Source organism: Saccopteryx leptura, chromosome 6, assembly GCF_036850995.1.
Source record: "Saccopteryx leptura isolate mSacLep1 chromosome 6, mSacLep1_pri_phased_curated, whole genome shotgun sequence".
NCBI lineage: Eukaryota > Metazoa > Chordata > Mammalia > Chiroptera > Emballonuridae > Saccopteryx > Saccopteryx leptura.
This window is the reverse complement of record NC_089508.1, coordinates 188,717,528-188,734,550: the sequence shown is the minus strand read 5'-3', so window position 1 is coordinate 188,734,550 and position 17,023 is coordinate 188,717,528. Positions and strand designations below refer to the sequence as shown.

The window sequence follows — 17,023 nt, the reverse complement described above, 5'->3', positions numbered from 1 at the left end:
CCCCAGGACTCTGTGTTCTGGATTGTTGCTGCCACCTTGTGGTCGGCCTCGGGAACTGCAGCAGGACGCGGCGGCGTCTTTCTGTATGAAGACCACCAACAGGAAGACAGTGGGATGGACAGTAATGCCAATGGTGATTCGGGAATGCTGCCAGCCCCTGACGGTGGCTTGTGCGGGTCCTTGACCCTGAGTCTCCTAAGACGCGCCTGTGGAGGCCAGGTTCTTAGCCCTCTGTTGTCCCTTGGTTGGTTCAGGATGGCCCCCGAGGTGGTGATGTGTGAGACCATGAAGGACACCCCGTACGACTACAAAGTGGACATCTGGTCCCTGGGCATCACTCTGATTGAGATGGCCCAGATCGAGCCCCCGCACCACGAGCTCAACCCCATGCGGGTCCTGCTCAAGATCGCCAAGTCAGAACCTCCCACCCTCCTGACACCTTCTAAGTGGTAAGGATCGAGGGTGTGTCGCCGGAGGGCCCGTGGCCAGATGGGGACCGGGGGACGTGGAGGGCCTGGGGCCTCCGGGCCTCTCAGCTCCCTGGGCCCCCTTGCCTCTCTGTCTTCCCTCTGAGCAGGCTGGTGATTCAGAGACACCGGGTCCTGCTGTGGGAATAGAACCCAGGGAGCCCAGCAGCCACCTAGCCGACCCTGGGCTGGGGTTCGGGGCTCGGGCTTGAACCCCAGCTCTGCTGTGTTCTGCTCTGTGTCCTCAGGCAGGGCGAGCCCCTGCTCCTCTGATTCCCACGGCCCCGTCTGTCCCGTGATGTCCGTGGCGAGAAGGTCACCTTGAAGGCCGGGCGCCTCCGCCTTGTAGCTCATGAAGGCGCCCTTTGTCCTTTGTGGGCGTGTTTGGGAAAGCCAGGACTCCCGGGAGGGTGGCGTCTGTGACCCGGGGAGTTGTCTCGGCCCTTGCCCCACTCTGAGCTTACGGCTGCCCCCCTGTGCCCCCAGGTCTGCGGAGTTCCGAGACTTCCTGAAGACAGCCCTGGATAAGAACCCCGAGACCCGGCCCAGCGCTGCGCAGCTCCTGGCGGTGAGTGGGTCCCCCGTCCCGGGGCTGCCTGCTCCTTGGCCCTGTCCCTCCTTGGGAAAGGCGGACAACAGATGAGGTCAGCCATGACCTGGAAGCCGATGCCTTCCTCACCCAGCCAAGGTGACTGCCCAGGCTGACGAATGTCATTCATCACTGGACGTTCCCTGGGGGGCCTGTAAACGCCAGCTCTCGTGCTGGGGGTGCTGCCATGAAGGAAGCCCCCCCAGAGCCCCGTCCTCAGTGGAGCTGACGTCGTGGTGGGTGCGGTGGGCGGATGAGCAGACATGTGCACATGGCAGGGGTGACGCGGGCTGTGGAGAGAGCAGTGCGGGTGGGTGGCGGGCCCGGGAGGGGTGGCTCTCCTACAAGGGGAGGACACAGAGGGCTCTCTGTGTGAGCCGACACCCAGAGGAGGCGCGGGAGCTGGGCCAGAGCCAGGCTGACATGTGGGACATGAGCGTGAGTGCACGAGCGTGGGAGAGTGGGAGGCCCGGGCGCGGGATCCGGGGTGCGGGTAGCAGGGTTGAGGACGGGATCGTGGTGGTGCGGCGTGTCCACCCCGGATCGGATAGTTTGCAAAGAGGCCACGCAGGACTCAGCATGTCCTACCCGTCGCCATGACCTGTGGTGCCCAAAGGATGCAGAGGAAAAGGCGTGTGGGAGAATCCTAGCTCAGGCTCTCAGAGTCACAGCCACGGGTTGTGTCGTGGATGAGGTGTGTGCCCACCGCGGTGTGCGGCGCAGTGGCGAAGTGCGGACTGGGGTTGGAAGGTCCTAGGTTCAAATCCCAGCTCTGCCACCCTGGGCGAGTGGCTTGCCCTTGCTGACTTGGTTCTTGCTCTGAAGTGGGGATTACAGCAGGGTTCCCTTGACAATGTGATTGTGAGGATGCAGTGAGAAGACACTATAAGGAGCTTAGCATAACTATTAATCACTGTCCCGAATGCATGTTTGATGTGTTGTGCTGAATTATTAAAAAAAAAAAGAGAGCCTGCCTGACCAGGTGGTGACGCAGTGGATAGAGCGTCGGACTGGGATGCAGAGGACCCAGGTTTGAGACCCCGAGGTCACCAGCTTGAGCCCAAGGTCTCTGGCTCGAGCAAGGGGTTACTTATTCTGCTGAAGGCCTGTGGTCAAGGCACATATGAGAAAGCAATCAATGAACAACTAAGCTGTTGCAATGAAAAACTGATGATTGATGCTTCTCATCTCTCAGTTCCTGTCTGTCTGTCCCTATCTGTCCCTCTCTGTGACCCTCTCTCTGTGTAAAAAAAAAAAAAAAAAGTGGAAAAGAAACCAGGCCCCACAATGGGGATCTGTCTGTGGGAAGGTCACAATTGTTCCTTGCAGATCCCTGCAGTGTGTTCGGAAGCAGATGTTTGAAGGACCAGAGGCCTTGTTTTCTGGGTATTGTGCTTTGGGGACAGTGTTGGAAGGGGGGGTTGGACTGGGCCAGCCAGGGGTAGGGTGTGTGGGGGGTGGGCCTGCTGTCAGAGTCAGACCAGGAGCTCCCGCCACTTAGGGCCAATTGTTTCCTGTAAGCCGCCACCTCCTGGCCCGATGCATCCGGGCTTTGGGAAAAGGACAGCTGTCCTCCGTCCCCATGTGGCAGCCCCGGCGCCCTGACCTGAGCCAGGAATTTCCGTTCCATGGTTGGAAAAAATGTTCTGCCGGAGGGTTCTCAGCATGAGACAGAAAGGGTTTCGGAAGAAAGGAGAGAGCCTCTGAGATCAATAAAACACCTCTCAGAGCTCAGGCTGCCGGCGGCCTTCACGGTGGCCTTCTCATCCCCGCATGGGGGAGCGCGAAGCATGTCACCTGCCCCCTCGGGTGGGGACGCCGACGAGATTTACAGCAGGTGTGCTGAGGCCACCTGGCTTGGAGAGACAGAGGTAGTTCCGGATCTTGACTTCCCAGCACCCCCTCCAGAGCTGATCATGTCCTGGCCTCGGCCCTCGAGTCTGCCTGCTTCTGGAAGATTTCCTCCCAACCCTGGTCTTTCTCTGCGTTCCGCCTCAACTGACTGACTCACGCCCCCTGTGGCTCGTGGCTCATTCATTGACTGGTGCAGATGTTCCTTGACTGCGGACCACCCGGTGGTAACCCAGGCTCTGATGTCAGGCTTGCCCGCCCAGCATCTTGCTTCTGCTTCTTGGTTTCCTCCTCTGTATGTTCCGGGTCTCCCTGACTAGCCTCTCCGCTCCCTTAGGACTGCGGTCTTTATTTTGTTCCCTGATGTGTCCCAAGCATCCAGGTGGTGCCTGGATGTGTGTGTGTGTGTGTGTGTGTGTGTGTGTGTGTGTGTGTGTGGTGGGGCAGGGTGAAACCAGTATTTAATCTTTTTTTTTTTTTTCTGAAGCTGGAAACGGGGAGAGACAGTCAGACAGACTCCTGCATGCGCCCGACCGGGATCCACCCGGCTCTGCCCACCAGGGGGCGATGCTCTGGCCCTCCGGGGTGTCGCTCTGCCACGACCAGAGCCACTCTAGCGCCTGGGGCAGAGGCCAAGGAGCCATCCCCAGCGCCCAGGCCATCTTTGCTCCAATGGAGCCTCGGCTGCAGGAGGGGAAGAGAGAGACAGAGAGGAAGGAGGGGGTGGAGGGTGGAGAAGCAAATAGGCGCTTCTCCTATGTGCCCTGGCCGGGAATCGAACCTGGGTCCCCTGCACGCCAGCCCGAGGCTCTACCGCTGAGCCAACCGGCCAGGGCCCAAAACCAGTATTTGTTGAGTACATTTACTTATTTTTATGTAACAAACTGTTAGGTGACCCTTCCTCCATGCCAGGTTTTGTTTGAAATGTTTAGCATCAGCTAACTGAATGATCATAACACCCCTGTGAAGCAGATACTCTTCCGATCTCCACTAAGTGGAAGACGGAAGCACAGAGTGGTTAGGTAGCCTACATAAGGTCACACAGCTTCTAAGCGACAGAGCCTGGGTTTTGATCTTGGTTGTCTGGTTCCAAAGCCTATTCTCTTGACCCCTCTGGGAAGCTGTCTCTGAAGGAATGGAGGAGAGAGAGACGACACAGAAGAGAAGAGGTTAGAGGTGCCGAAGGGAGGGCGGAAGGGAAGGTGCTGAGCCCTGGAGGCTTGGAGGCATTGTTAGAGGCCTGTCCCAGGGCCAGTGTTGGGGTGTGGGACTCCCTGGCTGCTGGCTTCTAGGCAAATGGGAAAATGGGCTCAAGATCTTGGACGGGATGTCTGTGCAGATAGCCAGAGAAATCCTGGCCAGAGGGGGGTGTCCATAGTGTGGCATCTTGGGGTTTCCCGCAGAGACCGATGGATAGACAGACACCTGGGTTCTCCTGGGACTTGGGTTCCACAGGTGTGCCAAGCACTTTCTGGGGACCCACATGCTTGCCGCCCGGGCAGTGCCCTACCTGCGTGGCTTTGTCTCTGAACGGCCTCGGCAGTTTGGAGTTGGGGAGGGCGTCTCCTAAACACAGCCCTGGATGTGGTGGAGCGGATGGCGTAGCAGCCGTGGTCTGTGCGTAGTGCCCTGCAGCGGCCGACAAAACCGTGTTCTGGGTCTAATCGGCTACAGGAGGGCCTGCCCACCTGCCCGCCAGCCTGCTTGTCTGGGCTTCTCGGGGCTCACCTGTCCCTCCATCAGCCTTTCCTCCCCTGGCTTCCTGCTCCGCTTCCCAAGGACCCCGGAGGGCTCGGGGGAGGCAGTGGAGCAGATGGGTCAGCCTGGAGGAGGCTCCTGGCCAGGCCGAAGAGCCACTCGTCTGGTCAGTGTGTGCTGTGCCCCGGCGCAGACCTGGCATTTCCAGGAGCCTCTGCCTGCGTGGTTTCTGCTGCGTCTGCTTCTGCCGCTGCAGGGGCGTGTCCCGTGGCTTCTTACTCAAGTTCACGTGTGTGAGGTCGTGCAGTGCGAGGCTAGGCAACCCTTGGGAGCTGGTTCTCTCCCTCTGTTCCAAAAAGCTATGCTCTGTGGAGATGCAGGAGGGAACAGGGATGGTAGGGACCGCAAAACCAGTGCCTTAGCGGCTTCTCTGACTGTTGATAGTGTTGCTGGTGGTGATGGTGGTGGTGATGCAGGTGATTGATGGTCGAGATGAAGAGGACCAGGTATTGATGATGGTGGTGATGACGCAGATGACCGCTATCATAGTTTGAGCACGTACCAGAATGCTTAGAACAAATATGCCTTTATTCCCGGTATACAGATGAGCAAACTGAGGCTCGGAGAGGTGAATGCCTTGCCCAGGTTGGTGGTGGAAGCGCGATTTTATCCCAGGCGGTCTGGCTCTTTACTGCTGTTCTCCCCGGCTTCCCACGATGAGTCAGCCCTTATTAACGGTCCCACTCAAGACCTTTACGAACCACGCAGCAGCCAGACTGACACCTTTAAATGATGCTGTTAATATCACCTTGACTGACATCTCTAACGTCCCTGCTCCGTTGCAGCGCCTCCTGAGAATTAAGTCTCACCAATGGCGGGGCGGGGCGGGGGGCGGGGCTGCTTGCAAGCCCTGGAGTCCTCCCCGCGCCCCGCCCACAATTCCTGCACCGCCCACAGTCGTCCCCCGCCCCGCCCCCCCCTCCCCTCGCACGCGCATAGTCCTGTCTCAGGACCTCGCACTGGCCCTTCCCTCTGCCCGGAACTCTCTGCGCCCGCCCAGCCAGCCCATTCAGACCCTCGGGGCTCAGGGCAAATGTCACCTCTTCAGGGAGGAAGTCCCTGATGACCAGAGACCTGAGCAGCCTCCACGGCCCAGGCCTCCTGCTCTCCTGTCACCAGATCTGCAGTGACCTCTCTTGTCATGCGGTTACATCCCCGTGGCCCCTCGGGAACCTTACCCCTGTTCTTCTTCACCTTGTTTTAGCGCCTTCCGTGTGGCAGGCCTTCCGTGTGGTCGTGGCGTGAATCAGTGAACGCTCAGAGACGAGGGAAACAGAGATAAGACGTGAAACTCTTCAAGTGTGTCTGCACCGGTTGGGAGTGACCAGAGAAAGTGGCCCGAGTCACAGGGCTGTGTAAGGGGAGTGAGTGAGGCCCGCAGCTGTCACGTGTGTGAGGCAGGGTGACCGAGTTGGATGGGTGTTGCCTCCTGGCCTCCCACAGATGAACCAATTGAGATGAACACACAGATGAAAGTGACCGATCAGTTGTGAATGTGTTTTCAGGTGCTGGAAAATTTGTTTCCTTTAGTCATTGGCATCCTTCCCAGCAAGCTTGACACTGTTCCCTCCGCTGATCAATTTTCTGATAGTGAAAACGGGGTATTTCATCAGAGCCTTCCTGTAGATTTCAGATGAGGAAATTCCCATGTAAGGACAGCCCCCACCCCCAGCATTCCTTCCGGGCTGCCCGGGTGAGTGTGGCAACCGGAGGAAACCCCGTCCCGTCCACACCCTGGTGCTGGGGGGAAGACGCCCAAGGACAGGTGTTCACCTGGGAGGTGTTCGTGCTGGTTTCACGTCTGCCGAGGCCGTCAGAGCTCTGGGGTTTGGCAGGGTCTGTGAAAGCTGTGACATTTCTGTAAGCACCATGGAAGAGAGCACACACCACCCTGCCTCAAGCTTTCTGGCTTACACACGTGCCCATCCGAAGACACGTACATGCGTGGTCTCAGCAGACGTATTCATAGTAACGAAACAGAAGGCACACACGTCCACCCGCAGGAGAATGAATGAACACATGGACGTGTTCACGCAGTGCAACACTGCGTAGGAACGAAAAAGGGACAGTCCACCGATACACGCAACAGTGTGGGCGAATGAATATGAGTTTCAGCTCATGGGGTGAAAGAGGGCCGAGCACAGAAGACAAGATCCTATTGGGTTCTGTTCACATGAAGTTCAAGAGCGGGCGGGACCAGTCTCTGAGCCAGGGGGCTGGGGAGTGGGGTTGACAGCAGGGGGTCCGGGGATCTTTCTGAGGTGATGGAAGTGTTCTGTGTCTTGGGTGGTGGTTACTCTGGGTCTGTAGCTATGAAGAATATGGAAAAAGCCACTGAGCTTAATGATATGTGGACTTCTTTTGAAAAGAGAACAAACAATATAGAAACAAACCGCCCCAAACATTGTTTCAGCTCCTGCTTTGGGCTGAGCCTTCCCGTGCCCATTTTTAATAGTCAGGACCTCCCTGTGGGTTTGGCGTTCTTGTCTCCACTTCAGAGGCGAGGTGCCTGCAGCTCGGAGAGGGGAAGTGACACGCTCACTCGGTGTCACAGAGCCGGTGATCGGCGGAGGGGGGGTCTGCCCCCTTTCCGTCACACGCAGGACTTCCTGAGCTGCCCCTGGCTCTCCCGTTCCAAGTCCACGTGGCCCCAGCCTTTGCCTGCCCTCCCCACCCCCCCAGCCCCCAGTGGCTCTAACCCAGGTGTCTTGTCCCCTCAGCATCCCTTTGTCAGCAGCGTCACCAGCAACAAGGCCCTGCGGGAGCTGGTGGCTGAGGCCAAGGCCGAGGTGATGGAGGAGATTGAAGACGGCCGGGATGAGGGGGAAGAGGAGGAGCCTGCGGATGCCGCCTCTGTAAGGCCGGAAGGATGGGTACGGGGTGGGCGGGGCCTGGAGGAGCGGGGAGGGACCTGGAGGAGTGGGGCGGGGCCTGGAGGAGCGGGGAGGAGCCTGGAGGAGTGGGGAGGGGCCTGGGGGAGCAGGGAGGAGCCTTTCTGTGTCTGCCCGGCTCGGAGGTCGCAGGCTCCCAGCCCCGGGTAACAAAAGCTGGCACACAGGCCAGGGCGTGTTGGCCGCATCTTGTATGTTTTCGGGGAAGACCAGGAATCTAGATTTTCACACGAGGTCTTCTGGGGAGGTCTTCTGGGTTTTGTTGTTTTTTTTTTAGATTTCTATTTTTACTTATTTTAGAGACGGGAGAGAGAGAGAAAGAGAAAAAGAGAGCGAGAATGAGAAAAAGAGAAAGGGGAAGGAGCAGGAAGCATCAACTCCCATTATGTGCCTTGACTGGGCATGCTCAGGGTTTTGAACCAGCAACCTCAGCATCCCAGGTCAACGCTTTATCCACTGTGCCACCCTAGTCAGGCCATGTCTTTCAGGTTTTTGGTGTTTTTTTTTTCAACTTTTCTTTTATTAATTTTTAGAGAGGAGAGAGAGAGAGAGAGAGAGAGAGAGAAGGGGGAGGGAGGAGCAGGAAGCATCAACTCCCATATGTGCCTTGACCAGGCAAGCCCAGGGTTTTGAACCGGCGACCTCAGCGTTCCAGGTCGATGCTTTATCCACTGCCCCACCGCAGGTCAGGCCCGTCTTCCAGTTTTTAAAAGTTGCTCCCAGCCTTTTCCGCGTTGTGGCTCACGTACAAAACGAGCATGTTCTGAGCGCACCATGGGATAAATGCAGATGAAGGCTGCACACGATCAGAGGCAACAGGCTGAGGCGCCCTGGCCACCTCCGGCCGTGCCTGGCGGCCCCGAGTGCCCAGGGGGCCCATGTCCGGGCACAAGCGTAACCCATCGACAGCTTCGGTGCTTGGCTGGATTTAAATTTAAATTAAAGCTAATTTTTTTTTTTTTTTTTTTTCCCTGAAGCTAGAAACGGGGAGAGACAGTCAGACAGACTCCCGCATGCGCCCGACCGGGATCCACCCAGCACGCCCACCAGGGGCGACGCTCTGCCCACCAGGGGGCGATGCTCTGCCCCTCCGGGGTGTCGCTCTGCCGCCACCAGAGCCACTCTAGCGCCTGGGGCAGAGGCCAAGGAGCCATCCCCAGCGCCTGGGCCATCTTTGCTCCAATGGAGCCTTGGCTGCGGGAGGGGAAGAGAGAGACAGAGAGGAAGGGGGGGGTGGAGAAGCAAATGGGCGCTTCTCCTATGTGTCCTTGCCAGGAATCGAACCCGGGTCCCCCCCGCACGCCAGGCCGACGCTCTACCGCTGGGCCAACCGGCCAGGGCCTAAAGCTAATTTTAAAATATGTGAAACCATCTGAGCCAAGTCAAACATGTCTGCGGGCTGGACACTGTCCTGAGCGGCTGCTTTGGAATCACTGGTCTAGTTTGTGGAGGGCCCCTTCCAGGAGGGGACATTTGCTGTCCAGATGGCACTGTGGGCGGTCACTGGGCGCTAGTGAGGTGGTCACTGGGCGTTAGTGTGGGATGACAGGATCAGGCCTGAGTTTTTCATCTCTCGTTCTGGGCGTTGAACAGAAAGCAGATTAGAGTTGCTTCTGGAAACTTCCATATCCAAGGTCAAAAAACCAGTGGCCATCAGGACCCAAGGGAATGCTTATAGCTGGCCACAGTTGCCTGCATTCCTAGGGGGAAGGGCAGGTATTAAACTAAGGTAAGATGAGAGACAATCAGGAGGTTCCTATGCCTCAAAACAAGCAGTCATTTCATTGGTCAGGCAGTAGGGAGCAGTGTGGACTATGGCTTGCTGCAGAGTGATACCCACCTTCAGCCATTGGTGCCTGACTTTCCGACTCACTGTGTCTCTGAAGTTGTCTTGCACACACAGCAGCATGGCCTTGACTGTCCTTACTCTTCTTCTAGCCTCTGGAGAACCACACCCCCGTCTCTTCCGAGGTGAGTCAGGTGAATCTCGATGCTGACAAGCCTCTCAAGGAACCACCTTGCACCCCGGTGCCACCCAGCCAGCCTCAGGACAGTGTGGACGGGCCCAGCCAGCCTCAGGACAGTGTGGACGGGCCCAGCCAGCCTCAGGACAGTGTGGACGGGCCCAGCCAGCCCTCTGCGGACACAGCCCTCCAAACCAGCAGCCCCCCCGATGTGGCCCCTGGAGTTGAGAATGGCCTAGCAGTGCCCGTGCCCCTCCGGAAGTCCCGACCAGTGTCAATGGACGCCAGGATTCAGGTAGCCGAGGAGAAGCAAGTCTCTGACCAGGGTGGGGACCTCAGTCCAGCAGCCAACCGGTCCCAGAAGACGAGCCAGAGCCGTCCCGTCAGCAGCGCCCTGGAGACCTTGGGCAGCGAGAAGCTGGCCAACGGCAGCCTGGAGCTCCCCGTCCAGGCATCTCCTGGCCTGTCCAAGAGGGGCTCGTACTGCGGCAGCCTCTCCACCTCGGAGAGCATGGACTACGGCAGCACCTCCCTGTCGGCCGACCTGTCCCTGAACAGAGAGACGGGCTCTCTGTCCATCAAGGTAACACCGCATCTGACACAGAGGCTGGGAGAGGGATGTCCTGTTTGGTTTGGGCATTTTTTTTTTTTTTTCAGAGACAGAGAGAGGGATAGATAGGGACAGACAGATGGGAACAGAGAGAGATGAGAAGCGTCAATCATCAGTTTTTCGTTGCGACACCTTCGTTGTTCATTGATTGCTTTCTCATATGTGCCTTGACCACGGGCTTTCAGCAGACTGAGTAACCCCTTGCTCGAACCAGTGACCTTGGGTCCAAGCTGGTGAGCTTTGCTCAAATCAGATAAGCCCACGCTCAAGCTGTCGACCTCGAGGTCTCGAACCTGGGTCTTCCACATCCCAGTCCGACGCTCTATCCACTGCGCCACTGCCTGGTCAGGCAGTTTGGACTTTTGAAGGCAGTCGGTGGCTGCCTTCCGAGTCTCAGTGGCTGGCGCACAAGGATTGTTCTTTCTTTCAGGGGCTTCTAGTTCGACTCAGAGTTTAATCTCCAGAGTACCTGAGTTCAGCCTGGGGTTCAGTCATGTCGAGCAGTTTGCCTGGGTTTAAATTTCAATTTGGTTTGCCATTTCAGTTGAGTTTGTGTGACCCAACCGGTGAGATTTGGGGGAGAGGACTGGAGAAGAGGAAGCTCTCGTTAGCGGGTCAGCTGTGGGGTCCCGCTGGTGACTGGTGGGGTGGGTGGGCGGGAGTGGGCTCCGGGCTCCCTCCTGGCTCAGGGGCCTTTCTAGAAGAAGGTAACTCTGTGAGTGACAGTAACCTCTGTGCTTGAGGGCCTGGCATCACAGAGTGCTTTATAAATCAATCAATCAATCAATCAATCAACCAAGAGAACGGCCCCTTTATCAGTGCACAGGTGCACAGACAGAGCCTCACGTGGAGAGTGGGGAGCGGCCCGACCCCACACTCTGGGCTGTGACCTCGCTCCCCCTTCTGCCTTCCCAGTTGAGGCTCTGCCCCCCCCCCCAGGTGGTGGGGGGTGGTGCTGGCCCTGTTCCCAGCCTGCTCTGACAAATCTTGGGGTGTTCTAGACTTCACTGCTGGCCCGTTCCTTGACTAGGCCACACCGAGTGTCCCATTCCCTTCCAATGCCGATCTTTGGGAACTGACTGGGTCTTTCTGATTCTTCCGTTCATTGGTTACTCGGTGAGAAACACACAGTAGAACCTCAAAGATGTTTTGCTTCGGGAATGGGAGCGAGGCAGCCGGCCAGCGCCGTGGGCTCTGGGAGGGACAGCGGCGGCTCTAACGGGCCTCCGGCCGCATGGGGGGACGGCAGCTTTTCTGTGTAATCAGCATCCAGGCCCATCATCTTAACAAGACATGAAAAGAGTGAAAAAAAAATTCTTAAAAACAAAAGAGGCGACCCTGGCTGGTTGGCTCAGTGGTAGAGCATCGGCCTGGCGTGCAGGAGTCCCGGGTTCAATTCCCGGCCAGGGGACACAGGAGAAGCGCCCATCTGCTTCTCCACCCCTCCCCCTCTTCTTCCTCTCTGTCTCTCTCTTCCCCTCCCGCAGCCAAGGCTTCATTGGAGCAAAGTTGGCCCGGGCGCTGAGAATGGCTCTGTGGCCTCTGCCTCAGGTGCTAGAATGGCTCTGGTTGCAACAGAGCAACACCCCAGATGGGCAGAGCATCGCCCCCTGGTGGGCATGCTGGGTGGATCCCGGTCAGGTGCATGTGGGAGTTTGTCTGACTGCCTCCTCGTTTCCAACTTCAGAAAATACAAAAACAAAAAAGGCCGACCCACCCAGAGCGGGCCCCGCCTCTTCCCCAGGGTGTTGCGAACTTTTCTCGCTGACTGACTGGCCGGCCCTGAGTCAGGGGACACGGCTGTTCTGGGAAGAGTCCCTGGGTTGCATCGGAACCCTGGGCAGGACAAGGGGCCCGTTGCCTCAGAGACGGGCTGCCCTGTGACCACCTTGAGTGGAGTCCTGGAACCCACGGGCTAGACACTGGAGGGAGGGAGAGGAGGGTCAGGTGTGACCAGTGCCAATGGCATCCAGAGCCCCCAGGTCTCCACGAGCAGGAGTTGGAGGTCAGAGAAGACTTTGAGGGCACAGAGACTTACTGATGGAGGCCAGCCTTGCTCCCCCCCACCCCCCCACCCCTCTCTGGGAGGCCCCCAGGCAGTGTTGGAAGGCTGGGCTGGGCGACACCAGGAAGGGCCTTGGAAGTCAGTTGAGGTTGGAGAGGGAGATGCCCGCAGGCCCACACTGGAACCGGGGAGGACTTCCGAAGGGCACTCGAGCACCTCGGCCACTCTGCAAGCGTGTGAAATGCGTGCTTGTTCCCAGGGAAGGGTCAAGTCTATGACTAATCTTCATGGTGCCCCAGATGGGTGTGGCCTCCAGCGGGGGTCAGGTCAGGTGAGAGCAGATGTGGCTGCCCAATCAGTCATGACCTTGGTTTTTAAAGCTGGCATCGTGGACAGAGAGACTGCGCTCTGCAGTAGTAACTCAGAAACGAACACCATGTGCTGAGGGCTCGCCACGAGCCGGGCGCCGTGCTGTGCGCTGCCCCACGTGTTGTTCCACGGAACCTCAGTAACCGTGCCGGGAGCCAGGGACTGTTTCTCTCCTCCTCCGACAAGATGAGGATGCTGAGGCTCGGACAGGACAGGGACTTGTCCAGGGTCATGGCGCCCATTGGGGTAGAGGGTTAGAAATGTCGTGTGTGTGAGTGTGCTGGCATCCAGGTGGGGGAGGGCATGGGGCAGTGTCTGAAGGCCAAGATCAGCGAGAGGAAACGGGGTAAGTTCAGACACTCAGAGCCCCAGACTAAATGAGGAGACCGCTCCTTGGCAGGTTAGCCACTCAACCCTGGTCCCTCAGATGAGAAGGGGTCGAGCTGCTATTGTCACCAGGCCTGTCTGTGGGAGGACTCCAGTCGTGAGGCCTCCTGGGGGCTGCTGGGCACAGGGACACAGAAGCTTGAAGCAAGGCGACCAGTGGACAGCCATGTCCTCCCTGGGTGTGGGGCCAGGAGGTTCTGTGGGCCACACCTTCTGCCACGCATGGATTATTAGCCGAAAGGCTGAGCTTTGCCTAATGATTCTCCCCTTTCAGGACTCCAGGCTGCACAATAAAACCCTCAAGAGGACACGCAAGTTTGTGGTGGATGGCGTAGAGGTGAGCATCACCACCTCCAAGATCATCAACGACGATGAGAAGAAGGATGAGGAGATGCGATTTCTCAGGCAAGCCTGGGGGAAGGGTCACTGGTGGCACGAACAGGGTTGGGGTGTGGCCAGGGGTATGCGCATGCGCACACACTTTTAGTGAGAGAGCTGTCAACAGCATGAAGTGATGGATCAGGGAGACAAAAGGACACTGGTTTTGCTTGAGATCCTGCATTCCCCAACCCATTCACCCATCCACCCATCCACCCACCCACCCAGTCATTCATCTATCCATCCATCCATCCATCCATTCATCCATCCATCCACCTACTCACCCACCCAGTCATCCATCCATCCATCGATCTACCTGCTCACCCACCCAGTCATCCATCCATCCATCCATCCATCCATCCATCCACCCACTCATCTATCCATCCATCTACCCATCGATCCATCCACCCAGTCATCCATCCATCCATCCATCCATCCATCCATCTACCTACTCACCCACCCAGTCATCCATCCATCCATCCATCCATCTATCCATCCATTTACCCACTCATCTATCCATCCACTCACTCATCCATCTATCCATCCATCCATCCACCCACCCACCCACCCACCCACCCACCCACCCACTCATCTATCCATCCATCCACCTACCCACTCATCCATCCACCTACCCACTCATCCATCTACCCACCCACCCATTCACCCACCCATTCACCCACCCATCCATCCATCCATCCATCCACCCACCCACCCACCCACCCATTCACCCATCTATCCATCTACCCATCCATCCATCCATCCATCCACCCACCCACCCTCTCACCCATCCATCCATCCAACCCACCATCCATCCACTCATCCATGTTTCCACCCACCACCAGGTTGGGGGTCATGTGGTGACCCAGATAGCTGAGGCTGTTGGCTTTGTAGAACTTACACCTAACGGGCCAGCACCCAACACAAGAGCATTCCCAGCTGTGGTACAGGCGGAGGAAGGAAGGGCTGGTAGGACAGTGCGCGCCTGGCGGGGGCTGCTCCGAGGGAGCCCCCGGAACAGAAGCTGTAGGGGAGGCGTGCCGGCCGCCGCAGAGCTGGGGAGCACAGAGCACTGTGAGGCGGAGGCCTGAGGAGTGAGTGCCCGGCCTGTCCAGGGAACCGGGAGGACGGGCTGGGGTGTGGTCATGGCGCCCTCAGGGCTGCAGAAGAGTCAGGGTGAGAGTGTGCACCTCACCCCCGCTGGAGTCCAGCAGCTGGAGAGCGACCAGCCCTAATGTCCCTTTTGAAAGGCAGCTCTGGCTGCGGTATGAGTCTGGGCTGTAGCGGAGACCCCATCCGGGACGGTGGCCGGGAAGTGGTGGTCAGACTTCACATGCATTTTGGAGGCAAAACCCCGTGAAACCGAGAGGGACGGGTGTGGGGCGGAGGTTGTGAGGCAAAGCTGTCTGCTCGGAACTGTCTTTGCACTTCTGAGGTGCCTGGCCCCTGGCCAGCCCTTCTTAGGGGTCCCTATTTTCACCATTTTCTAAATGAGGAGACCGCTCCTTGGCAGGTTAGCCACTCAACCCTGGTCCCCCAGCTGAGAAGGGGTCGAGCTGCTGTTGTAACCAGGCCTGTCTGTGGGAGGACTCCAGTCATGAGGCCTCCTGGGGGCTGCTGGGCGCAGGGACACAGATGTCCTTACTCAGTTCTGCTGTGTGTCTGTGAAAGCTGCTTTTGACCAGTATCCTGAAGTGGAACTGCTATCTCAAAGGCCATGGTACCACTTTATAATTCTCAGCAGGTTACAAAAGTATTTCTTTTTAATATACATTTCAGATCCGCCTAGGTTACTTAAATTTTCTTTTTGTTTTTTGTTTAATGTCTGTTTATGTTTCATGTCACTTTTCAAAATTAGGGTATTCCTGCTTTTCTTATTGATTTGTGAGTACTCTTTATATATTAAGGTTATTAAGGCGTTGTCTGTCCATAACTGTCAAATGAGGTCTGAGTGCTGATCCTGTCCCAGACTGGAGTGATGCTGTTCCACGCACCAGCATTCAGTGTCCCTAGCCGTGACTTGTGTGATCTCTTGAGGCCACTTTCTGACTGAGAGGTCCACATCTTTCAACCCTTCAGGCGCCAGGAACTCCGAGAGCTTCGGCTGCTCCAGAAAGAAGAGCATCGGAACCAGAGCCAGCTGAGCAGCAAGCATGAGCTGCAGCTGGAGCAGATGCACAAACGCTTTGAACAAGAGATCAACGTGAGTGTGAGGAGAGACGGGTCCCCGCAGGGCTTCCTGCCTCGTGTTTTCCTTAAGCAGAAGCTGCAGGGGAGTGATTGCACAGTGGGGAGCAGTTCACGGTTGCCCCATTGCTCTGATTTCCTCATCTCGTTAGGCATTGACTTGTAAACACGGTGACACGAAGGTCACAGCTCTTAGCGCTCCCCTGAGTCACACGGGAGTATCTCTTGAGGGGAATTAATGGTGTTGACAGCAGGCAAGAACCCTGCAAGACAGATGGTCTGGTCTCCCTTTTGCACACGAGGAAACAGATTTGGGTTAAGTGCCTTGTTTTGGGTCACACGGTCAAGAGCTGGGACTTAAAAGGCCCCCGGTCTGCAGATAAACTGGGCTCCCCCATCCTGCTCCCTACCCCCCACCTTCACCCCCTGGTGACATATCAAGTGACTTTGCTGAATTCCCCTCTCTGCTCCTTCTAGGCCAAGAAGAAGTTCTTCGACACGGAGCTGGAGAACCTGGAGCGGCAGCAGAAGCAGCAGGTGGAGAAGATGGAGCAGGACCATGCTATGCGGCGCCGGGACGAGGCCCGGCGGATCCGCCTGGAGCAGGAGCGGGAGCACGCCCGGTTCCAGGAGCAGCTCAAGCTGATGAAGAAGGAGGTGAGGGCGTGCGGGTGCAGGCGGGGCGGTCTCGGGTCGGTGGGCCCTGGGCGTGCGGGTGGAGGCGGGGCGGTCTCGGGGCGCTGGGGTCCTGGGCGTGCGGGTGGAGGCGGGGCGGTCTCGGGGCGCTGGGGCCCTGGGGCCCTGGGCGTGCAGGCGGGGCGGTCTCGGGGCGCCGGGGTCCTGGGCGTGTGGGTGGAGGCGGGGCAGTCTTGGGGCGCTGGGGTCCTGGGCGTGCGGGTGGAGGCGGGGCTGTCTCGGGTTGGTGGGTCCTGGGTGTGCGGGTGGAGGCGGGGCTGTCTCGGGTTGGTGGGTCCTGGGTGTGCGGGTGGAGGCGGGGCTGTCTCGGGGTGGTGGGTCCTGGGTGTGCGGGTGGAGGCGGGGCAGTCTTGGGGCGCCAGGGTCCTGGGCGTGCGGGTGGAGGCGGGGCGGTCTCGGGGCGCTGGGGCCCTGGTCTCGGGGCGCTGGGGTCCTGGGCGTGCGGGTGGAGGCGGGGCGGTCTCGGGGCGCTGGGGTCCTGGGCATGCGGGTGCAGGCGGGGCGGTCTCGGGGCGCCGGGGTCCTGGGCGTGCGGGTGCAGGCGGGGCGGTCTCGGGGCGCTGGGGTCCTGGGCGTGCGGGTGCAGGCGGGGCGGTTTCGGGGCGCTGGGGCCCTGGGCGTGCGGGTGGAGGCAGGGTTCTGGGGCCCTGTGGGTAGCCGGCGATCGAGACCTCAGCCCAGCCACGGCCCAGCCACAGAGGCGTCTGGGGAGCTCGTGGACCCGAAAATTACCCATCTGGGTCAGTCTGGCTCTGTGTGTTCCCGCTGCACTATTGACGACCGCTCCTCTGCGCCTGGGCTCTGCTTTCCTCTGTGCCGACCTGGACCCCAGGCAGGCCCACACTGTGGGGTCTCCCGCAGCTCCTGTGGACCC

At 58.5% G+C, this 17,023-nt stretch overlaps 1 protein-coding gene across 1 annotated transcript in view; it reads left to right on the top strand.

The window, feature by feature from the left end:
* Positions 1 to 17,023, top strand: part of STK10 (serine/threonine kinase 10) — a 95,145-nt gene that overhangs the window by 57,003 nt on the left and 21,119 nt on the right. Inside the window, exons 6-12 of the mRNA XM_066388213.1 lie at positions 255 to 449; positions 954 to 1,035; positions 7,386 to 7,520; positions 9,495 to 10,103; positions 13,166 to 13,296; positions 15,346 to 15,469; positions 15,931 to 16,110. Of these exons, the coding sequence (XP_066244310.1) occupies positions 255 to 449; positions 954 to 1,035; positions 7,386 to 7,520; positions 9,495 to 10,103; positions 13,166 to 13,296; positions 15,346 to 15,469; positions 15,931 to 16,110 (1,456 nt within the window). The remainder of the gene's footprint in view (positions 1 to 254; positions 450 to 953; positions 1,036 to 7,385; positions 7,521 to 9,494; positions 10,104 to 13,165; positions 13,297 to 15,345; positions 15,470 to 15,930; positions 16,111 to 17,023) is intronic.